The 11,079-nt window shown below is 35.4% G+C and overlaps 1 protein-coding gene across 1 annotated transcript in view; it reads left to right on the forward strand.

The window, feature by feature from the left end:
• Positions 1-9,425, forward strand: part of LOC119835086 (transcription factor Sp9) — a 55,993-nt gene extending 46,568 nt beyond the window's left edge. Inside the window, exon 3 of the mRNA XM_038359701.1 lies at positions 7,585-9,425. Coding sequence (XP_038215629.1) covers positions 7,585-8,712 — 1,128 coding nt within the window. The 3' untranslated portion in view covers positions 8,713-9,425. The remainder of the gene's footprint in view (positions 1-7,584) is intronic.
• The last annotated feature ends 1,654 nt before the right edge of the window (positions 9,426-11,079 follow it).

The raw sequence follows: 11,079 nt of genomic DNA on the forward strand, positions 1-11,079 counted from the left end.
CGCGTGGCTCAGACCGCCCGCTGCGGCCAACACTCCGCTATGCTAATTCAATTGTGTTACGAGAGCGGATAGCCAGCGATACCATCGACTCCGCCCGAATTATCATAATAATGCGCGAGTCACCTCATTCAAGACTCAAGACGGCGACTCGCCTGTCGACACGTTCTATATACGACCGATACATATCCCGTTCGTTAACAACATCGATATGTGATGTTCTACAGATTGCAGCGAGTACTTGAAATGAAAACGGCCGTGTTAAGTCACGAAAGGCATCGTGTCTAATCGATTCGCCGAAGTGTTGAAAAGCGGCGAAAGCAGTTTTCATGGCGCGTCGCCCGCGGCTCATAATACCTACAGTTCTTGAAGAACATTATTCTCATCTAGCGGAATGCAAATTGAATTATGGGACTTTTTGTGTGTCCAATTGTTTAATACCTCTTTGTTCTTGTGCCGCTATAAGTACGTGACGATTGAACACTCGGCGCCTGTAATCGCTCGCTATCTTCCATAACTCTGTGAGCTCGATTGTTCTGCTTCAATCCGTTCGTGATGGAAAATTATAGTGTTTTATTTTATTGCTTATCTAATTGTCTCTATTGTTACAAAGAACTCTTATTTATTCCGATGTCAGTACGCATGTGGTATCCGCTCGACATATCAGTTTTTCTATCAAATTAAATCAACAAGTAAAATAGGTAATTAGATACGGATGGAGTAATTATGCAACACATGAATAAAAAATATTGAAGAAATGATAATCTCATGTAAGTATAATTGGAGGGAAATAAAAGTAGGAGTGCATAATGATTATTTATTTTATGCTCTAAGACTATCCTACTTACAATGATTCCCTGTTGCATGCCCTCGAAACATGTACTCGAGTAATTTTCTCAGCAATTAATGCCTTGTTCGCTCCACTCATAAGGGAGAAAAAGTAACGACGAATTAGTTGAAAAAATAAAGCCGCATCTATTGAATGGAAGGCTGTATTTAAAGAAAAGTCAATGTCCCAGATATTATAGAACTGCTTACGTAGGTAATTACAACCGATATTTCTTTTGTATTCACAGCTGTTAGTATTTAATAATTGTAATTCTTTAAATATATTTTTTTAAATTGAGGTTTTGCTTAATTCAAGAGTACTATTTTTTTAATTATACAGCTATTTAGTCATGACAAATATGATTCTTATTTAAATGGAAGCCCAACCGATGTTTGTTATGTGAAGTCTTTTTTTTTAATTCTGTAGATAAGGTATGCATAGTGAGTTATGAATTTCAAAATCCTGTTATTCAGGTTTTTTCAAACACTCGGATATCAAACAAAATTATTGAATATGGGTATTAAAGTTTCATATAATCAATAAAAGTGTATTAGATATTCTTAAATACAATAACATATCAATGTTAAACGCCGACTCGTACGCCCTCGGGCAATGCTCCAAATATTTTATTTGTTTGTTACTATCGTATAAATGGAGCTAATTATTATAATTTTTGTGGAAATTACTGGAATTATGTAGCTACCAAAAATACGTGAGTTTAACGATGTTTTCTCGGAAGTGTCGACGCTGAGTGGAGGCCCAAGGCGAGCACGCAACGGTGCAAGACATCCACAGTATTCGCAACACGGCCTTGAACTTTTTCCTTTTGAGATTTGTAACTGACATTTGTTTGATTTATCTTGCAAAACTACGAATACGTAGTAACGCTAAGTTAACCCGTTGCTCTTATCTGTATCGAAAAAAACTATATTTTCGCGCGATATTATTATGTTTCTATCTACCCTTGAATAATTAATTAATTATTTCGTCACGTTAACCAGACATGTAATGTAAATTCACAATTACATAATGAGATGCGTATGACAATTCAAGGAACTTTATTACAAATGTTCCTTTCATTAGAATCATAATATCCTTACAAAGTATGCAAGTAACAAGCGAGAACAAAGCCGAAGCAAGAGTTCCCTGTTTCATTTAGTTCGCTTTTTTGTCGACACACAGAACAGGTTCGTCAAATTGCTGCTCTTATTATCTCCACCCAGCTTATGAAGGTCGGGCGTCACTTTGAAATTTTGGAGCAAATTCCGTCACGCAAAATATTACTATGGTTAATACCTATTTAAGTTTACCTGGCGGAACGTTCACTAAATTGTGATGAACTGACTGAGGAACTGTTAGTTGTAAATTGATGTTAATTGATTGGAAGTTAATTTAAAATTGTTGTTTATTTGTCTAGAAAGTGTTGTAATACTTTCTTGACAAATAAAAATTACTTTTTGTCGATTGTGCGATGAAGTGAGATAAATAAAAACGTAGTTAGAAGTAGGATGGAAGAAGATAGTTTTAACAACGTTTTAAATGCCGTAATGTCATTGCAATCACGTATAAAAATGTATTTTCCTAAAACCCAAAATGAAAGTTCAAAGTCTATAATATCACAAATATTGTTCGCCACAGGCTTATTTGGGTGAGTGAAGGCGTGAAACCGCGCTAGTTACAACGATCATTAGTCCGCTTCACGCGCCCACATGGCGACCGCTCCTCAAATTGTTCCGAGCCAAATTATTTATTTAAATGCCAATTATCGGCTTGTGACGTAGTCCGGTTCCTTTCATGCGCATGTGCGTTTGATTCGACATATGCGAGGGCGGGTTTTTGTCACAAAATTCAAACTGTCACGGTCTATTGGTGGCGGATCTCTTTTGTTTTCACAGGCGTCAATAAAACAATGAAGATATTATAGCGTTGGAAAATATTGCATTATATAGTAAATTTTGTCGCCTTCATCTGTTTTTCATTTCATCTTTGTCTATTTTTTTTATTTTATCTAACACTAGCGAATCTCCCTGACTTAACCCGTAGTAAACATATATAACTTAGGGATCACGCACATATCCGACGCTAAAAGAATTTTTGAAATAGGTCCAGTAGATTTACCCGAGTTTAGCGCGTTCAAACGAACAACCAAACAAACGTTAGCTTTCTTTTAGAATTTGTATATACCAAGATTATTTGTCGCACTATATTCTATAAGAATGGGCGATGCGTATGTTTTGGAAGACACTTAAATGGTGTGGTAATGAGTGGGACATGCCCGTGCTCAATCTGTACTCCGTACAATGTATGCCGCGGGCTATGAAATACTTTACTTTGAGATTTATCGAGGAATACTTAGTAACAGAACTGGTTAAGAAACGATTTTTTTTACATTTTAAGTCATTACGTTAGCATTATCTGGAAATTATCATTAAATCAACATAATTTGTACTTCCATTTCTTACAAGATTTAATGCTGAATAAACATTAAAATATTCATAAAAGTAACATTAATGTGATAAAATAAATTGCAATGTTTCAAAGTCATCCGCCATGGATCGCGTGTTGAATGGCTCTTAATGTAGAAATAATGTCTGTGTTCCATTATCTTTTACTTAATTCGAACCTATTATTATTTTTCGTCATCAGACTTTTTTGAGTTAACTATAGCAGATAAATCAATAGACTATTAAAGTCAAATATTTATACACCTACCTACCTTTTATTTATACGTTTTGTATGTATTTGTTTAAAGAATTGCTATTTTCCTAATTTGATGATAATACTTTTAAAGGGCAAACACGTTTCAATGTACTTAGTAGATATGTTTTATGACTACAACTAGCTTTCCGCCCGTGACTTCGAACTCCTTGTTAAAGGAAATTCCCGTGGCAAACCATGGCAGTATGTAGCCTCTGTCATTAACCTCCTATTAATTCACTCCAGACAAAAAAATATACAATACACTTCTTCGCGACGCGATTAAAGATCAGTAAAAACAAACTATCTTACGCATTTAAAATATTAGTAAGGATATACCTTGACATAAAGCTCTCTTAGTCTTAACACTTTATTTGTCTTTTAACCTTTATTCAAAATGAATTATCATGACTAATTATGTTTGTAGTGTTTTGTTTCTTTACTGTCCATTCAGTAGATAAGTCCGTATAAACAATATCAATAACTTTCGTCTTTAGTTTATTATAAATATATTATTTATTTGCGTCGTCAAAACGGAATATCATTTCCCGTGTAATCGATATAAGAGTCGGATATCAACTGATGAAGATGAAACCCTTTGCTTACCAATTTCCTCCGGGGTAATTATGGAGTTACGCTTTCACTAGAAAATCACCATTGAACCATTTTGTAATATGACATCACTCGCTAATTGGGCGATAACGACACGATAAATCAATAGCCTATATATATCTCTATCTCATACCTTCATATATGTCGAAAAGTATTGTTTAATTTTATATGTTTTGAAATCCATGTAGTAAGTCTAAATAAAAATAATGTGTATGTACTAATGTCAATTTATCATTTTTTGTCTTTTTATTATAAATATTTAAAATTTAACCTTCTAATTTGAAAATTGAGCATTTTTACCTTTATTCTATTAGTCTCATTATATATTACATCATCCATGTACTCATACAATAGGCCATCATTTCAATTTCATAACAAAAAAAAATAAACGGTATGTAAAAGTCTATCTTGCAAATGTTATTATAAAGCTGCCCCTAAATTCACAAACGCCATTAGATTGGTTTAAACGACAAAACCAGACAATATGTCATAAATTGTAGATGCAACATGAGTTGATTTGCATTAGAATGTTATGTTGGGGAGATTTCGCCCCGAGGGTAGCTCGCTACACCATTGCGTACAGTTTCAGCCGGAATTAACTCGGTAATTCTCTAATTGTACAATTAGCCGACGACAATTTACTTTCGAGCTATCAACTCGGCCAATAAATTATGCCGCTCCAATTGCTATTGCGTTAAGAAAAAAAATGGTATCTTTAATGAACACGTCGCACAAGAATCTCCACAAATTTATTGTATACGGTTAGAAATAAAATAAGAAATGTTTAGATACGAATTTCACACTTTCGTCATGAGAAAGATAATTACAAACACGAATGTACCGCGGAGTATTAAGGCAGATAATAAATAAGCAATTTACCGTATAATCGGCTGAGTACATAGAGATCGATGATTGGCCTCATTACTTTCAATAACGTGTTTTCGGAAAAATATTAGGTAATAAGTATAGTTATGAATTTTATGAAATACAATTTTCTCAGTAACGACTTCACGATCATCATAATAACACGGCGAGGGCTAAGCGTTTCTCTTGAATATTCATTTGGGCTCATCATAATTTTGGTAGATAATTTTAAATTATCCTATAAGACTGAGACGTGCTGACTTGCTGCCATGCGCTGCCCACGTCCTCTACGATTTATTAACCTCTCACGTTAATGTGAGTAATTTAATTGTGATACACCATTAAATTTTATGACTCATGTTAGATAAATGTTAAATAATTTATTTAATGAGAGCAACTGATTCTAAGCTATGTCTAGTTAGTTCTAGGTGGTCTATACACTTTAATTCGACGATATTATTTATTATATTCGCGTTACATTAAATACCTATACATTAATACTAGTACATTTACACATAGATATGAAATTATTATACCCAATCGAAATGGAAAACTCCAGCAAAAAGCAACAGTATCTTCTTTATTGAGAAATAACAGTATCTTCTTTACCATTTAACTGAAAGGAAATAATGTCACTAATAATTTAAAATGAAAGTTACATCGTACCTGTAACATCTAACACAAACGACGTTTTGATTTCCCGTGTTTTTTATAACAAAAGATCTTCGTCATTTTTGACAAGGAAAGGTTATCGAGTTTGTAATGCTGTGCGGCGCCGCGGTGTCGGCGCGCCCTCCATCTCCGCTTTGATCCAATCTGGCTTCAAACCAACTCTGACCAATTACCTATATCACTCCGTTTCGGCCGGGACCCGAATGAGCCATAATGCGTAATTATGAAGTCACCGTCGCCTTCTCACGTTAATTCTACTCGTAATATAATTCGGATTATAAGTAGTAAATGTTTAGGATGGCTTCTAAATTTGTGCAACGATGAAAATGAAAATGATGATGAATGATGAAAAAGTAATTTTGTACCTATTGTTATAAACACAATAGTTTGTACGATATATTTCATACTTTAAAGTATATCTATCCTCTAAAACTTATCAAATGCTCTGTTAAAACATAACATATACCTACAAGGGAAGCCACCATTGTTTAACAGTATTCTATAGAAACATTTGTTTAGGGACATTACACACAAATTCGTTCGTTATAGTTATCCATAAATTGTTTCTTTCACAATATGTTTTATATTGAAGATACCAAATTGGTTGCGAACTTGATTAACATGCCGGTTTATAAACTAGTTTAACCAAATATGCTAAAATTTTAACATCAATTTAATATAGACTTCATAGAAATTAATAGGCACTGCCCAGTGAAATTGATGTATCCACTTTTTCATTTATTCTAATGTAAATGACCGGAGACTTCATACCGCAATTTGGTGGTTTTTTATTATTTTTTTATGGTAATCGTAATTGTCATGGAGTTGATTGTGACCCATAATAAAGTACGACTCATAGATTAAGCTGATAACAATTGGACGATTCCAGAACTACTGTTACTTGAATTAAATACGAGAAACATGCAAATGCCAATAAAAATATTAAGTTGCTTGGTAATTACTGGGGTAATGGAATAATTTTATTCGAATAGTCTGATATGGTGCTGTTTCTCTTATCGACAATATTAGTATGAAAAAAATGCTGTTTAGCATTTAAGACCATTATGTAATTACCTTTATGTCTAGATGTTAGGGATGCATTGAATTTATTATTTATATCAACACAAAAGCACACGAACTACCTATATTATTAAAATGTATCATTTTATATGGAACTACCGTAGGAGTTTAATAGTATGAACATTTATATTCATGAAAAAAAATTGTCAAAGATATAAAATAGCTCATATAAAATTTTAGATGTAAAGCCCCGCGCACACTGGAACGACAGCTGCACCAATCACAATGTAATGGGCGTGGTTGAACCCCGCACCCTTCATCCCGTCCTGTGTCCCGAGCCCAGGATTATATTATTGTTCTCAATGAAGCTTTTTTATTGAGCCTTTGTCTCATATTGGGGTGAAATATCCGGTCGGATATACTGTTTCCACTCATCCTTATACAACAGGATAAAAACACCGGTGGAAGGATTTATATTCAGTTGTACATTGAAAGATTAAATTATGCACTAAAATAATAATAGTACTAAAAAAAATTACTTGCGATTTGCACACTATTGACGTTAAGATTTTAAATGGCATTTGTATTTTGTACAACGTCGTTAGGAGGCATTTATTAATTATGATGTCCTGCGGCGATGTTGAGCGGTAGCGGTCGGGAGCTGTCACCGATCTACTTAATTGTGAATGCACCACCTATAACCTTTTCTTAATTTATTTATATTGTTTTAAACGCCCCAGGCTTAACGCCGCAGCATTGATTCCCATATAAATTAGGCTATAAATCAGATTCGACACTAAAACAGATTCTCACGGTTCAAACTCGCTCAGTTAATTAAAATCGTATCACGTTTATGGTCGTGATGAATAATTATTGACTTCTCGTTTTTCCAGGAGCATCCGAGCTTACGCGGCACGCCTTTGGCGATGCTAGCAGCGCAGTGTAACAAGTTGTCCAGCAAATCTCCTCCTCCGCTAGCGGACGCTGCAGTGGGCAAGGGATTTCATCCGTGGAAGAAAAGTCCGGGGACGCATTCGCCGCCGGGTGCTGGTGTTGCCCCTCGCACACAGCCGCCATCTTGTACGCCGTACGGCCGGGCTCCAACGTCATGCGCAGCAGCACCCACCTATGGAAATGACCTCTATTTCCCATCGTCAGGAGATCAACTTCTGGGAAAAAGTGAATCCAGCGCAAGCCTTGGCTCAATGTACTCGAGACATCCTTATGAATCCTGGCCCTTTAATGTTGGAGGTGGAGGTGGTAGTGGAGCGCTTAAAGCAGCGGAAATGGGTGGTGTAGGGGCAGTTGGAAGCACTTGGTGGGATGTTCATAGTGGTTGGCTAGACGTTGGAGGTCAAATGGCAAATTATGCAGGCCAAGACTATTCACAACTAACTCATTCTCTTTCGGGCGGTGCTCATTTACTCCCACCGGCTCCTCACCTGTTGCAAGACGCTTATAAATCTGTTTTACCCACCCAAGGATCTTTTGGGCTACATGCGCCCGGCTCACCTGCACCCCCTGCACAAGCTCCATCACCACGGTCACAGCGAAGATACGCCGGTCGAGCTACATGTGACTGCCCTAACTGTCAAGAAGCTGAGCGACTCGGACCCGCCGGAGCGCATTTACGTAAAAAAAATATTCATAGTTGTCACATTCCAGGATGTGGAAAAGTATACGGAAAGACGTCTCATTTAAAAGCTCACTTGCGCTGGCACACCGGAGAGCGGCCATTCGTGTGTAATTGGTTATTTTGTGGCAAACGATTTACACGGTCGGATGAGTTACAGCGACACCTTCGCACACATACCGGAGAAAAGAGATTCGCGTGCCCTGTGTGTAATAAGCGATTCATGAGATCCGATCATCTCGCAAAGCATGTGAAAACACACAACGGAGGCAAAAAGGGAAGTTCAGAATCTTGTTCTGATTCAGAGGAAAACAGTCAAGGCGAGAGTGGGGTGGGAGGGAGGTCTCCAGAGCATCCTTTGGACGTAAAGCCGGGGACGTTAGTGTGACGGGGGTGCGCGGCGCCGCCCGTGCCGCATCATTCCTCGTCGCTTCTGTGATACCGCTGGCTGACCACGCCATCTGTACATAGCACATATCAACACGTCATGTAAAGTAACGTCAAAGTGTAAAAAGGACTGAAAAGTGCGTCGTGTGAGGCCTAGTGTATCCTGTGAGACTAAAGTGTACAGTTTAGCATATACTATAAGGAATGTCTTATTATTATGATAGATGTAATATCATGAATAGTTTAAGTAGTTAAACACTTGTCCAAATTGCAGTTGGTAACTTATTGTAATAAATAATTATTAATACCTCAGCAGGTCCCAACAAAATCAGAGTTTATTTATAAATTTATAGAATAGATTATTGTTCCTTACGAATAATGTAATTATAAAAGGTCCGACAAATAGATGGGCAAAATTTTAACTTTTATTTTATTTTATACTAATACTAAAAAGAATTAAAATATTCATGGCTTATTTTTGAACGGTACAGACGCGGACCATTGTCCAACAGCTAGCCGATACTAGGTAATATTTATTTTCTTTTCTATACTGTATACCTACGTTATTTAAAATTTTGACCATCTATTTCTTTTGATCCTTCACATTTTCTTCGTGATTTATATAACCATTTATGCATTTTGTTTGTTACATCGTCGTATATAGATTGAAGTAGAATAATTGTTGATTTAACAGCATCACTTGTCAGTTAAGATTGTTAACCAAGAATTTGATATAATTCACTTTTTATAAAATAACAAAACTTTAGAGCTAACAATATATTTTCTTCTCTTAAAATACTGCAGATATGTAGATTTGTGAACTTAAAATATAATACTTATGTTTTATAATTGCACAAAATAGATAATATGTTGAAAATAGAAGGAATAAATGTGTAAAAATTATAAATTATGCTGTTACGTATGTACAAAGGATGCAAGTTGATTGCCTGAAATTGATTTTATAAAATTGAAATATATTTTCCCAGTGGACATTTGTATTTTTATTGCTTGACCCTTACTTGACATATATCTATAACTAATGGGTACTTGGAAATATGCAAAGATTATAAAAATGAAATAGACTTTATATACGAATTTGCCTTTCAAAAATCTATTGATACCGATGTTAAATTGTCTAAAATATGTAATGGTGTTTAATTTACATTTTGGTGTTATTGACAATTTTCATTGGAGACGCTGGCAATGATACAAAAGTAGTTCACCAGTAAATATTGAAGAGTAAAAACGATATGAAAATGACTGAATTAGATAGAATCATAATAAAATTTACATTTGTTTTAATAGTGTAGATATTACCTATATGTACTTAGTTAATCAAAAATATCTAATCAATAGAAAAAAATCGATCGTCTATTAAATTCAAAATGAAATATTATGTTCTTCAGGAACATATATTTGACCTTAAGTATTGATTTATTAGTAAAGATATATTTAAAGTAGATTTTTTAAAACTAGGAATAATATATAATTTTGTGAATAGGTATGCTTTTATAGGTAAATACATTCATTTATGCATTCAGCATACAGTTCTTTAGTAGGTAGTTTGTATGATTCGGTTGTTTGGGTAAGGTAGTTGTTTTGGGAACAGTTCGATTCCCGTAAAGAGTTCCTAAAAATAACCCTCATAAAATGACCGCTTATCACTACTATAAAACAAAGTCGCTTTCTTTTCTCCTTATGTCCCTCGTCATCAGCCCATATATGTTCCCACTGCTGAGACACGAGCCTCCTATGAGGGTTCAGGCCATAATCCACCACGCTGGCCAAGTGCGGGTTGGCAGATGTCACAGGTCGTCGAACTTTTGATTCTTGGACATTCCTCACGATGTTTTGCCTTCACCGTTTTAAGCAGTGCGAGCGTGCAGAAAAATAAATTGATTTTTCAATTGGTTTTTCAATTTATTTCCTGCACGCTCGCCCGGTCTCGAACCCCCACTTATCGATTTTGCAGTCCTAGGTTTTCACCACTGCGCCACCACTGCTATTTACCTTATGTCCCTATGTATGCTTAAATGGTTAAAACTACGTAACGGATTTTGATGTGGTTTTTTTTAATAGATAGAGTGATTTAAGAGGAAGGTTTATATGTATAATATTTACAAATATGACGAGTGCGAAGCCGCGAGCAAAAGCTAGTTATAAATAAATAAAGCACAGAAAACTGATCACAGACTCATTCATAAAATAACTTAATGAGTAAAACAGATGTTTCATTTTGACCCACAAGGGAGAGCAGTTTCATTTATTTATTGTTCGATTACTGTATTATCAATCAATTTCTCAATGCAATTTTCGCAATAGAAGTTGGTTATTGTAGTATTTATGTGAGGTTTTCAATGTTTGGCTG

This window comes from Zerene cesonia, chromosome 20 (genome assembly GCF_012273895.1).
Source record: "Zerene cesonia ecotype Mississippi chromosome 20, Zerene_cesonia_1.1, whole genome shotgun sequence".
Taxonomy (NCBI): Eukaryota; Metazoa; Arthropoda; class Insecta; order Lepidoptera; family Pieridae; genus Zerene; species Zerene cesonia.